We start from the raw sequence: 14,176 nt of genomic DNA on the forward strand, positions 1-14,176 counted from the left end.
TTTGTTGTTTTTTACAAGGGTGCTGGGTGACAGATTTAGTGTAGTTGTGAAATAGCGAGTCAGTGACTAAATTCCTTCTTCATCTGAAGTCAGGTGATGTGGGATTAAGCCATGAAGAGTTCAAACTGGAATGTAGCTGAGTCAGTCACAGAAACCCTTGAAATACTGGTACAAAAAAAGGGAGCAGCACTAATCCAGCACTGTGGTAATTACCCTGCTCAGATTCTGTGTTTTTTTGAGTCATGTGGATAAAGGTTTTAGGAACCTCAACATCACTTTGCATAATCCTTGCTTACTATGGAAATCCGTGTCTCGATTTGCTTTGATTAGCAAAGCAATTTACTACACATTTTTTTCAATAAGTGTTAATCAATTTGTGATAGGAATAAACTGAAACAGTATATGAAAGCTAGTCAGAGTGCAAAAGTATTTATTGATTAATTGATAATACTGTGCATTTAAATCCGGTTTCTTTTCTATTAAATAGCCTCATACACTTTCCAGAAGTTGCAGAGGGAAGTTTGTCTTATTAACCCAACTATTGAGATCTGAGTTTCTGAAACTCAATTTGCTATGCATGGGTCAGCTTTAAATTGGAACATCCAATGTTTTCATCTTTGATCTGCTAGAGAGTGTGCAGTGGAGTCTGTGAAGCCATGTCTGCATTCTCATATTCATATGTCTTAGTCTAAGAGATTTGGAAGACTCTGTCTCTTAATTTTCTAACTCCATTGCCCTGGGTAGTTCCTTGACGTTGAGTTGCTGCTGGTAAGATTTTTGCCCTTGCTGGTGCAAAGGTTAAAGCTATGGGCTGACTAACGTTGCTTTGTGATGATGCCTTGGTGACCAGAGTAATGAAGAGTGGAGATGGGAGAAATGAAAGCGGCTTCACCTTTGTGCTGCCGCCTTCTGATGGCTCTTTGCATTTTCTTCCTTTGCAAGCGGGAGGCTGACCGTAACCAGGAGCTGCTCACACGCATAAAGCAGTATCAGGAAAGGGAAACAGAAGCTGAAAATAAACTGAAAGAGCAAATGGAGATGAACAAATCCTATAAGAAGAGCATGGAGACAATGAGTAAGAAGCTGCAAGAGAAGGAGAGCAAATTAGCTGAAGCTAATGAAGTAAGAACAGAGTAATTTTTTTAATCCGTTCCTAGCTTCAGGTGACTTTGCAGTTCTTGTGAATTGAAAATGCCCTTTTTGATTTAAAAACAAACAAACCAACCAATTGGAATCACTGTGTTCGTCATCTGGAAATGAATAAACCCTGGTGGTGTGTGTCTTTGCTGTCAAAGTTTAGAACTTAACCAAGTCCAGACACAAGTGAGCAGGTCAGAAGATGTTGCTGTGTTAATTAACAATGAGAAGAGATTTCTTACACAGGTTGATATGGAGAAGGAGGAAAAAAAAAAGTGCAAGGCAGCATACAGCATCTAGGTTTAGAAGTCAGGTTACATGACATTGAGTAAAGAAAGGGGAAATAATGGAGGCGATAAGATGGGCAGGTGTTCAGGGAAGTAGGGGGAACTGTAGAGTGGATGAGACCAAAGTTATGTACAAAGCATGTCTTCCCAAAGTGTCTTAAATGTCTTTGTGTTCCACTGTAGAATGAATGCTTGGATAGCAATTTTGGTTCTTTTGGATGAACAGATCATCCTCTCGGCTTTTTCAGAGATCATTATAGTTAAGTTCAGCTAGTTGATAGTTTCCTACACCAGTTGTGGATCAACAGCCACTAAGTCCTTAAGCTTTCCTCCTGCCTAGATGCCACTGGAAATGTATCTATGTGATAAAGCAGGTAAACACATTTAACGTGCCAGCTATCAGTGATTAAAACAGGGAGACAGTGATGGCACATGAGAGAAAGTAAACTCACGTATGAAATGTGTGCAGCAGTTCTGTTTGTGTTCTTTTTATTTCCATATCCATCAGTATCAAGATGAGAACCATACATGTGTGTCTGTCTAGAAAGCACCCTACATGCGTAATGTTTTGAGATTTTTCTCTTTTTCTCTGTTAAAGGGAGCTAAGTAATGGCTATTTGAAACAAACCTGTGAGGTTTTCTTTAGAGTTAAGAACAGAATTTTAAAAACCACTGACCTCTGCTTTTGAGGAAAGCATAATGCTTCTGGTATTTGGCCGAGGCAAACGTAGACATTTTCAATTTTGAAATCCAGACAAAATATATTTGGAATGGTTGTGGGATATTTTTTTCACTTATATATATACACACACACACACTTGTGTTTTGTCATCATCTAGCTTTGAAGCTTGATATTTTTCATGCCAGTTTGAGGTCACCCACTTAATAGGTAATGCAAATGACAATTTGGGTGGCAGATGAAAGCAATTAAATGATTTTCTCTTGCCTTTGTTTTTGAGGTGAGTTAGCAGGTCTGAAGGTTTGCAAGAGTGTGGGGTGGTTTCTAGATTCAGTGTTTGTACTTTTTAGTTGGATATAATTTCTGTCTATCACCATCCATAATGTCCAGCTTGGAGACTCATAGCCTTGTGTGTTTATTCTTTCTTTCCATTAATTCAGACAATCACTATATTAAAAGGGAAAATATCAGAGCTGCAATGGAATATAATGAATCAAGAGATGCAGATGACAAGCCAAGACTCTCAGAAGCAGGAGCTAATGGAACAGCTGGATGTCCAACATAAGTAAGCAGGGGATGAATGACTCTAGGGAGAAAAAGGCAAACAAAACTTCAGTCTTCTGCAGCTGTCATCACTCAGAAAACTTTCAACAACGTTTGATTTCTGCTCTTCAAAGGGGTTCTTTGATCTGGATTTGCAGGTTATAACCGTTGTTTGAAACTAGCTCTGAGGTGCAATTTAATTGTACCTTGAGGAAAAAAAAATACTTGCGCTTAAAATCTCAGCATGTCTCGTGTTCATGTTAGAGAGTTAACAGAAGGCATGTGGGTGGGAAAGGCTAATCTGAACTTTATAGACTGAACAGAACAAAAATATCAAGCCATAAATCATAGCTGAGGGGTAGTTGAAAGATGAGTGTGATTTTCTTTTTTCCTGGCTTACTAAGTTCAACTCTTCAATTTCAAAGGTGCTGTTTATTTACTGGGAGTGTTTGTTGGTTTCAGAGTTCAGGTGGCAAGATGCATCTTTTTAGTAACAATGGGTATTTTTGTCTCTGAATTAGAGGAAGATGGCATGAGTGTGAAACATTCTTAGAGACAGTCTTCTCTAACAGTACCATATACCTTGTTAGTGGTGTTTGAAAATGTTTGTCAGAGATGCTTCTGCATGTAGCTTGTTTCTGGTATGTGATTCCTGGGTGCTAAATGCCTCTTGTGTCTACATCTAATAGAAAATGGCAAGAGGCTAGTCAGCAAATCCAAACGTTGCAAGCAAACCAATCTCTACTGGCAGAATATGAACAGAAGATTAAGGTAAGAAACTTTGTGGCCTATATAAAGCTTTAGTTTTTAATTTCTTCTGTGGAAGAACAGAACATTGTTTTGTTTTTTTAATGACTGTTGCAGAAATAAAAGGTTAGTTTGTCATGCAAGAATCTGATCCGGTGGCCAGCGAGAGCCTGAAGTTGGCTAAATTCAATTTGATGGACCAGGTTACCTACAATTAGCCTTAACATGATGCTTTTCACCTTTGTTGTATCAATTGATTGGAGAAAAAAAAAGTCCACCCATGCTCTCTCCGTGGAGAGGTGATTTATATCCTTATGCAGTGCTCTGGATGAATGCTCTGTTTGATATTGTGTCAGAGCCCAGTCCATCAGTGTCCTAGAACAACTTTTTTTTTTTCTTCTTCAAATGGTGGACGATGAACCTAGCAGCTGCAGTTACTTTTCTGCTTCCCAGAAAATCCTTCCTCTGGAGTTGGGTTTAGGTCTTTTAGGAACTGCAATTTCTTGCTAAACTTTCAAAACCACACTGACTTAAATGTGAGTGTAGAGGTGCTTTATGTCTTTTCAAATGAATGTGTAGGTTGGTGGGAGTGTATCTCTTTCACTTGCCTTATATTCCTGGGAGAGGTAGATGTGGAGAGTTACTTTGGTTTAAGCAGATACTGGTAGTGACATTGCCTGTGGTTGGTGTCAGGTAAAGCTACACTGAAAGCTGGCCTCATTGCAAGTTCTGCGATTGCAAGAAGAGACTTCCTCCTGCAGTCAGAGCCATTGAAAGGAAAGGTGGGGAAACAGGATAACACACTCCAATACAGCTCTAAATAAACTTTCCTTTTTTTTAATTAAAGTAACATTTGCCATAATACCAAAATGCACACTTGTGTTTCTTTTCAATCCTAATTTTTGCAGGCCATCAACTTCATTGACAGAGGGATAGAGGACAAGAAAATCACAGATTTGGTTTAGTCAATAGAAGAAGATCCTTTTAATGATTAGCAGAGATTTTTTTTCTTGTTTTGTTATGAACTCAGGGTAAATATGTGTAGAGAAGAGGCTAGCCCAGGCATTACAAGTGGAACAGGAGTCATCCCTACTTTGAGCAATGGATTAGACCAGATGACCTACTGAGTTGCCTTCTGACTTCATTCAAGTCATTGATTTGAGTTTAAAAAGTACAATGGAGAACTCTCATGAGTTCCACGTTAATCATTCCTGTCCTCTTGTCATCCCATGTTTTCCAGGATCTGGAACAGAAGTTCTCCCAGCAGGAACATGATGCTCTAATTGTCAAGAACATGAAGGCAGAATTGGCCCGTTTCCCAAAAATGGAGCGGGAATTGCGCCAGCTAAGGGAGGAAAATGCCTACTTCAGGTGACAGAAGTGTTCAGTTGTTGAGAGGGCTATCTTGTGTTCTTCTGTACTTGCTACAATTGCCCTATATGTACTTTCAAATCCCTCTATTCGGCTTCCATATGGGAAACTTTAGAAAGAAGTTTAGATATTTCACATAAATACTGTGTATGAATTGAGCAGTGTTGTGGTGGTTACTAGATGAGAGGATTTGACAAGATTTGGGTAATCTTCCTGAACACAGCGAGAGCGTATTGATCATTCTGGATGGTGATAACTGTTTGTTAGAACAAAATTCAATGTTTAAAGATAGTGATGAACTCTATACAGGTTTGGGAAAGAAATCCCTGTAGAGGGAGGAGATAGCTGAACATTTCCGTAATAACTGTTTTGGTTTAGTTATTGTTACCACTATTTTAAAGGCCTCTTGTTCCAGCAGAATGTGTGGAAAGTCTTTTGTTTAAATTTCTAAAGCACTCTGCTGTAACCCTTGGTAGAGTAGACTTTCTGGGTTTCTGAAGTGACAATTAATTTGAAAAATTAAATTCCAATGTACTATGAAATAACTTGCCTTAAAGATTTTTTTTTTGAGTAAACTTAATTTCCATCTTTCAGTGCATCTTTAAAAAAACCCCACCGAAATTACATGAGTGATCTTGCCAGCTTTTTCTTATTCTAAAATTAAATATTTCCTTTGACTTTGTTCTTGTTAGTGTTTCATTATAATTTTAAATTGTTTATCTTGGAATCTTTTCTCATGCTTGTTTTTTGTGCATAGAAACATGGTATCAACAGATTATAGGTCATTTTTTAAAAAGTTTTATCTCACCCTTGCACACCTCTATTAAAGTAAAAACAAGCAGTCTGAATGCTTGCTAAGTCATCACAGAGTACTCAGAAAGCCTGAGTATCTGCTGCTTGCTGTATTCCAACCCTGCATTCAGTCTGACTAAAGACCAGGAGTCTTTTCGGAGACTTTTGCTGCCTTCATGCTGTTTTGCCAATCAGTAAAGCAGATACGGAACTTCAGGTTGTTTGGATGTAATTAGGATGGCATGTAGAATAGAAAAAAATCAGTTCAATAAAGCTGTTGTTTTTTTTTTTTTTTTTTTGGTAGCAGTGGCTTTGCAGTGAAGGTTATAGAAGTGAGTCAGTTGAATGTCATAATGTCTGTCAAGTGTCATTTGATACACATGGAATTAAAAGGGAATCTGGAAGTTTGTGGGAGTGAATTGCGTTGCATGGCTCTTTAATCACGGTTTCTCTTTTCACTATAGGGAAATGAAAGAAAACAATGGATTACTTAAAGAGGAGGTAGAAGGTCTCCAAAGAAAACTGGAACGCTATGAGAAAGTCCAAGCACAGCTAGTGACCGTTGAATTGGAAAATGAGGTGAGGAGCTAGAAGTATTTGGTGGATGAGCAGAACAGGGGTTTCCTTTGATGCCTGTCCTGCCTTTTAGGCTCTTCCTGTATTGTGTTAGCTGAGATAAGATACCTGTTTTAATTAATGTGTTTGAACCAGGCATTCCCAAACTTAAATGTCAGCGTGAGGGGAACTATGGCAATGAAGGTGAAAAAGGCAAAAGGATATCTGCTGTTCAGCTGGATACTTCCTATAAAGAACTAGTTCCTCATAGTGTCTGTTTTGGTCTTGCTGTTTCTCTGTTACCTTTTTTCTGCTGGAAATGCTTTTTTGGGCATTAAGCTCTGCCCAGACATGGTGTTGTCAAACAGGCCTGTGGTAAGAACCTTGATACCCCCTTGGATTACTGCTGATGCTAGCAGGGCCAGAATGCAGTCTCAGATGAATAAAATTGTGTTGCTCCCATCCCACCCTGTATCAAGCATACAGTGAGTTGTCAAGAGATTAACCTAAATGTGTAAACTTGTTGATCTGCAGAATGATACTGGTGTCTGATCAGGTTTAGATAATACTATCTGGTATTGACTGAAAGTAAAAAGGAGGAACTGAAGAGAAGTGGGCACTTCTAGTCTACTGAGGTACTAGTACAGTGATGGTAGGTCACTGGGTTAGATGTTCTATAGTGTTGAAGTGTAACATGAGTTTTGTATGTCATAGAGCTGTGGTGACAGGGAAAATGTTTGTGAGGGCTTGGGAATGATAAGATAATGAAATCCACAGGAGGAAAAGGAAAAACACTGAGTTTGAATGGAGAATTTTGAGAAAACTGTGTGGAAAACGAGCTGTTAGAACATTTGTCTCTGTCTCTAATTATTCTTTTGATCTCTGCTTTAGAAACTTCTGGGAAAATTAAAAAGCTGGGAGAAACTGGACCAGAGCACTGGCTTGAATATCAGGTATGTGCTCACAGCTCTGGAGGGAGATAGAACTTTTAAACTGCTTTCCTTTCCTCTTAATCATCTGATCTCTGAAGTGTGTTGGTCATGCTTTCTTGCTCTCTCTTCTTTGTGCAGAAGTTCTTCCAGTACTTTTCATTATATATGAGAAGAACCATAAGATACACACTGTTATAAAGTATCTTTGGGAACTAACAAATGTTTTCCACCAAGTCACCTTGACCAACGTCTCTGAGGCTGAGGTTCAATTCTGAGTTCTTTGAACTTCTTGCATATAGCTACTTTCATCTTTAGTTAGAGATTCTGCTAGCTTGTTATTTTAGGATATGTCCAGAGAAGAGAATGTATGTTACTTGGGACAAATTGTTGTAAATGTGATTTCTTTGAAATCTGGATATCGATGTAAACTGCTGGATCATATTGTGACTTTTCTTCCCTAAAGCAGCTGAAGAACAGTTGTTAATTTAGCTTTGTCTAAGAGGAGGAATGGAATAAACTCAGTTTCTTACAAAAAGGGAGAAAAAACCCCACACCCCCAATGGTGTTTTGTAACACCAGCTAGTCTCTTTGTGTACTGTTACTTCACAACTCTTTCTGACATCTGGAGCATTGAACCAGATTTTTTAAGGTCTCTGTATGTAGTATAAAGAGGGGCTGGAAATGATGCATCTTCTGATCATTTTCTTCCACTGCAGAAGGTTTTCTGTGTAGCTACGATGCTTTTGTGTGTCATATGTTTCAGCACTGCTTTATTTTCTCTAAATATTCATGTTGTTACGCTAGAAGGAGAGATGTTTCTTTGTAAATAACTGTCTTGATATGAGTGTTATAGTACAGATCACCTTTCGTATTGCATCAAGGCCTGAGCTGCAACATGAACCGCAGAACCTCATTTTATCAATTGTTTCTTTATTCCATTCATTACACGTGCCCAACAACAGAGGTATGTCTGCACACTGCTGGGATTGTTTGGAAGTAGGAGTGTTTGGATATGCACGTATGGTTTGGGCACATTACTGCTTCATTTAAAAGATACTTATGTTCAACTTGGGAAAGCCCCCTTAATTTTCTCAGTGTTGTCTGTTTAATGAGGATCACAAATCTTTTTCTAGAGGCATGCCTAGTAGGTAGCATGCTTGAGATTCTCTCCCGCGTCTGCTGAGGATACATACATTTAGATGAAGTTAGAATTGTGCTAAATCTCCTATGGCAGGGAATGGACAAAAATAGTATGAATCCCTTTCACAAAACCTATTCTATCAGACAGTGGAGTAAAAGCTTTTTACTTACCTCAAGCTGTTAAAGGTTTAATGAGGTAATTTCACAGTGGGAGAGAAATGGAACCAAGTGATTCTGCCTGTTGAAGTCTAATAACTCCTTCATTTAAAATCAGAATATTCGCTGTAAAGTGTTAGGTTTTTGATTGGACCATATTGTTTAGTGCTATTAATGGCATCTTCTCATACTGAAAAGGGAATTGCTCTTGAGAAAAATCATCTTTTGCATGCAATTGTAGCAAGTGGAACTGGATGATTTCTCCCTCCCCTTTTTGTTTGCTTCTTGGTTTTTTTTCCCCTCAGACTTCTTACAGCATGAATTACATTCATTTTTGGTCAGGAATATGAAGACGATGAGAGATCATTGTCCTAGTCGGGTTCCTGGAGTATGCTGTTGGTGAAAGTTTTTGAGAAAAGTTAATTGCTCATCTCATAGTAAAAGAAAATAGGAACAAGTTGGATGGTTGTCCCAAAGAGCCAGAGCAATGTGCTGTTTGCTAATAACTAGATAAGCAAGGAAAAAGGGAATGCATTAGGATTTCTCATCTTTTCTTATCACGTTCTTCATTGGTACAGAGAATGTTAGGGAAGTGCATACAGCGTGTGGTGTTTTAGGAGAGGATGGTGTTTCATTTCCTCCAGCACTTCCACAGGGCTTGTTCTGTGTCAGCTCTCGGTGGTTTCTGTTCACTGATTGCCTGGTCCCAGCAGGCTTTTTGTCAGAGTGGCTTATGATCAGACCTATGAGTGTAATTTCGAGTGTAATTTTATGTAATAATACTTGGAAAGGAGGTGCAGCTTTTAGAAGTGCAGTGGTAATCCTACTGGTTTTAGTACTGGTTTCTCTTTGGTAACAATGAAAGAGCTAAGTGTTGATAATGCTTTACCTTTTGGGGAGAAAACAAGTTCATTAACAGTTTACTGAAAGGCTAATCTTATGTTTGCTAGTTCTGGATTCCACTTGTAAGCTCCTGGGTTTTTCTCTTATAAACTATGGAAACAAAGACAGCTTTAGCTCTAGACTGTATTGGTGTGTTTGCATTGCTGTCGTGCAGTGTTCTTTCCAGAATTCGCCCTTGGAATTATGCCTGCCTTATATGACGTATGTATACTTGTAAGTCGTGCTATACCCAGATAATAAAATAATACACACCATAATTATGTATGGTTCATGTATACACATTATGAATGTACATAATCTTTTTTGTGTTCAATTATATGTCCTTTTGACATCTTGATCTTCTTACTGCTTACTTTCCAGTATAGTCGGCTCTCTCTTATCATGGATGTAATTCTGTCTTGTAGGTCTTTTCTGTATGTTACCGTTATGTTGCTGGGGATTTTCATACATTTGTCATGTGTTGCTCTGACTTGATATTCCTACTGTAGGATTTGGTTTCAACTGTAAAAGGAAAAATCACTAAATTTTGAAATTTTTGCTTTGCAAGTAGAGTTTAGAGTTTTTTGGAGTTTACCCTCTTTGAGAAGGATAGTCATGTATGGCTATTGTAGGACCTTGTTATTAGCAAAGGACTGTGTCAATAAAAAAAGCTTCTTGTACTCTGTCTCTCCATGATGTGCTGATGTAGCTTGTATTTCTTCAAAATCCAGTATTTGTGTAACTGAGTCAGTGACCATCTTCACTGAAGAACTGTGTTAATCATGAAAGACTTGATTGTTTTTTTCAGTGTTGGATTACTAGCTTAGAGATATTTTCCAGGTAGTTTCTTGACTGCCATTAAACGACATGTGTTTTAACAGGAAAATATTTCTGGAAGGTTGTATGTGTGAGGTGGTTTATTTGGATGACAGTGTGCAATACCACCCACAAGATGGCAACCTTTCTCCTGCTGCTGGAGAAAACGAGTTTTCTGCTCCAGCCTTGCAGGCTCAGCCTGATGTAAAAACCATGAGCTGGGCACCTTAAGAAGGGTCAGCTAGTCTCATGAAAATTGTTCGTTGTTGCTGTCAAATCTTTGAAAATCTGTTTAATGCTACATGCATGCAATCATTGTCTACTTGTCCAGTACTGAGGGTACTACCTTGGTATGAAAAAGACTTGTATGTATTTCTTTAACGACATACAGAGCAGAGTGTTTTTCCAACCACCTCTGTAAACTTCATATTTACAGTACACATTCTTCATTTTGGCTTGTTTAATAGGAGTCGTTCAAAGCCTGGTTCTTTTCTCCCCACCCCAAGCCATAGAATTGCATCCTTAAGAGCAGCACTGTTATTGTTCTGACTTTCCCTTCAGCGCATGTAGAAGATACCCGAATACAAAATGAGCTTTTACTCTAAATAAGCCTTTTCTGCTGCTGCTTGTCTATGTTTGGCTGGTGCTGCCTTTGTTCTCTAGTGAATTAGCCAGGTGATGTTGTTATCCATAAACAGGTAAAGCCCTGGAGTACAGAATGATGCAAAATGATGTGCATCAAGTATGTTTTAAAGATGAAGGGGTTGGTAACTCAGATACTGATAGTCATCAATACCAGCTGACAAGGGTTAATGCTAAATTTCTCTTTGTATTTATCCATAAGTGGCAGAAGATTGCAAGTTTTGAAAGGTTGAAGTTTTGCTGAAAAGTTACGCAAATTTGTGAAGGCTGACAGGTGGACCACAAGCAACAGCTTTGGAAGAGTTTTAGTCCAAGCATTTTTTTATTTTTAGAAAATAAATGGAGTGTGTGATTTTTTTTGTTTGTTTGTATTTTTGGTTTTTAATTGGTAATAGTGACTTTATGAAGTTTTTGCATTTTTCACCTGCTAGGCTCTAAGATTTTTGTATACACAGCAGAATTATTTTATATCAGTGATAGATTTTTTTGATGTTAGAGTAATCAAGGATTGGAAAGCAATCAAATATATTAATAATGACCTATTTAAGTAGGTCTTTCCTTTTTGGGGGGCACCATTTTCTGTTGCGAATAGTACCGTCAGCTCAGGCTTGGTGTTTGTGGAAGATAAAGCAAAAGATTTTGTGCATGTTACTTCTCAGAATCACTTTCCTTATTTCCATGTCCATCACAGGGAAGCAATGGAGAGATCAGCTGTCCTTTTCTGAAGGGCTATGGAATACAGTGTGGAAATTAGAGGCGAGGCGTACATATCAGAAAGGAGAATGGTGTGCTTTGACTCTTCTGTGTTGCTCAGAGGCTCCGGTCATGGTCTTGAACGTTCTTGAGTTTCATCCAATTGCAGTTATACTTGAAAGCAGGTCTCAGCCCCCGATGCCTATGGTGTAAGGCTGACCTGGAGGGACTCTTAGGTTTAATGAAGCACCATGGGTTTGGAGAGTACCTATGGTCGTCCTTCAATTTGCAAGGGTAAATTTAGTTGGCTTCAGTGATGATATCGCATTAAGCTGATATAGCTGTTTCACATGCTTGCTGTCCAGGCCTGTAAAGAGAAGTGCAGATTTGACAGGAATTCAGGCCAATGCTTAAGGACCATTTTCACTTAGTGGAGCCTGCCAGCTGCAGACAGCAGACACTGATCTGCTGACCTGTCGCCTAGAGCCAAAGAAGTGAACCTGTTAATGCTGACCTGGTTTTCTTTCTGAAACATCTGTGGGCTGGCTGGCTGACAAATCTTGGGGACTAGCTTCCTGCAATGTCTGAGACCAATTAAGAAGAGGAGATAGTGTGAATGTGTATGCATTTCCTCTCTAAGAAAGGGTTTAATTAAGTGGCAAGCATCTCTATTTAGTACAGTGGTTAGCACAGTTGTAATTTGTAGTTACACAGGTGCTACACTCAGTACGGGAAGTCCTTCTATGCAGATTCTGCTTTTGGAGTTGGGGGGAAGGGAGGAGAGAGGGAGGGAAAAGGGAATCAAATTTCTTGATTCTGCATTTAGTGGTGGATTAGTGCTCTTTTTTTTCAGTGAATAGAAGAGAAAGGAGAATATTGGAGTTCTCTCCTTTCCTTTTTGAATCTTGATTAACTATGCTTAGCTACTCTGCACTCTCTTCCATCCAAGGCTTTGAATATCTTTGCAGTAGTGAATGAAGCTCATAATCTTCTCCTTTCTCACAAGGTAGTAATTTACCTTTTTCTGAATGTCCATTATGAATAAGTGGTTATGAGTTTAAAAAAAAAAAAAATCTGTTGACAGATATACAAAGCAGTGCATGTTGAAATAATTTGAATTGCTCGTATGCATTTCTGGATACTTAATTAACTGCAACCAATCAAGACAAGACTGGGGGTTACTGTTGCTAGTTCCAAAAATGCCATAATTCTGGCATGATCCCTCCATAGTTGAACAAATATTTTTATTGGAGTAGCCTATTGTAGCCCACTGGTCTTTTGTCACTGAGCAAGAAATTGATCTAATTAAAGTGTTTAATGTTGGCTGCTGGCTGTAACTGTACTACTGACTTGAACTTAAGTGCTAATTTCTGTGGGTTTTTGGGGGGAGTTGTCTGGGTTGGCTAATGGTGGCCCCCTACTTCAGAGCTAAGTCCCTGATTGGAGAAGAAAATTTGAAATAGCATAGTATGAGAATATTGAAACTTCATTTTGTACATCTAAGTTTTATGTAAATAATTGCAATTTATGATCTGTGAACATACTGAAAATTGCATGACTGCTGTTACAAGTTTCATAATGTAAAACAAGCTGTCTCATCACAGTGGGAATTCCCAGGGCACCAAAAAGGGAGATAAACATTACATAGGGGAAAGTCTACTTAAAAAACCCCAGAGCAACAAAACAAAAAAAGAAGCTATGCTCACTAGAGAAACTCTTATAGTTACGAGGTCTCAGCTTACCTCGTGGAAAGATTATCTGCTGTTGTCGTCCTGTACATACACAGTACTACATTTTACAGTTACTTTTAAGGCCTTAATTTTTACATCAAAAAATTTGCCTTCCACTGAAGGTTTGATAAGAGGTGGTCCTGCATAGCAAAATGTAATCTAGAATGGAAAACAGCTTTCGGCCAGATCAGTGTGGGTGCATAAATGCTTCTGCTGTTCCAAAGCAGGGCAGAGGAAGTGGGAATGAGGAGCCAGGGTTGGAAGGGAAGATGAGGATAATAATTGTGCGTGTTTAGAAATAAGGTTTACATGCCTATTATTTGTAGGACTTAGTATGTGTAAAAGATGAAAGCATTGCTTTAGAAGCATTTAAATCTTCTTGAGGGAGAAGTGCTTGAACAATTCCAAAGGAGACCTTTTGTCTTTAGAGAGTGAGGTAGAATTTTCAAAAGAAAACTAATTGTGGTTGTCTTACAATAATTGTGTGTGTACTGAAGCCACTGTTCTTTACACAGAGAATCTTGGAGGAAGCTGTCACCTATTGAATGTGACATGCAGCATATGCTGGAGTATTGCTCTAAGCTCTTCTGTTCTTTGTTATCCTGTTATCTTATGTTAAAATGTACATTATTCTTCATTTTCTGCAGTGCCTTAGGTTTTGGTTTTCCTTGACAACTTTTTTCATGTGTAGTGGGGAGAAAAATGTTCCTTTTGTCATCTCAAAATCTGAAGCTCCAGTTTTCAGAGTAGTGAGAATGCAGTTTTGGGAGACTTTAAGCCATGTTTGGGTGTTGGAAGGCAGTAACATATTTAAAGTGATGCTTGGAAGCCTGATGTCAAATCTGTGCTGTAGCCAGAGTTTAGTCTTCTCCCATTCTCATGGTGTTGATCCACTTAATTTTAATATGGCAACCACCTGCACCTCTTTTCATAGATTTCTTAAAATACTGTAGATCTGTTCCTGCCAGTATTTCAGTGAATCGCTGGGCAAAGCTTCCTGCCATGTAATTTTCCTATCCGATATTAATTTTCTCCAAAAATGCTATACTTCTCTCTCACGTTCAAAAATATTAG

General features: G+C 38.6%; 1 protein-coding gene across 2 annotated transcripts in view; it reads left to right on the plus strand.

Moving 5' to 3' along the window:
- MAD1L1 (mitotic arrest deficient 1 like 1) overlaps positions 1–14,176 on the plus strand; it is a 372,656-nt gene that overhangs the window by 4,053 nt on the left and 354,427 nt on the right. For both annotated transcript variants that reach the window (XM_054842372.1, XM_054842373.1), the window contains exons 4-9: positions 943–1,122; positions 2,544–2,668; positions 3,336–3,417; positions 4,634–4,764; positions 6,021–6,135; positions 7,003–7,064. In XM_054842372.1, coding sequence (XP_054698347.1) covers positions 943–1,122; positions 2,544–2,668; positions 3,336–3,417; positions 4,634–4,764; positions 6,021–6,135; positions 7,003–7,064 — 695 coding nt within the window. The remainder of the gene's footprint in view (positions 1–942; positions 1,123–2,543; positions 2,669–3,335; positions 3,418–4,633; positions 4,765–6,020; positions 6,136–7,002; positions 7,065–14,176) is intronic.

Source organism: Grus americana, chromosome 15 (assembly GCF_028858705.1).
Source record: "Grus americana isolate bGruAme1 chromosome 15, bGruAme1.mat, whole genome shotgun sequence".
Taxonomy (NCBI): Eukaryota; Metazoa; Chordata; class Aves; order Gruiformes; family Gruidae; genus Grus; species Grus americana.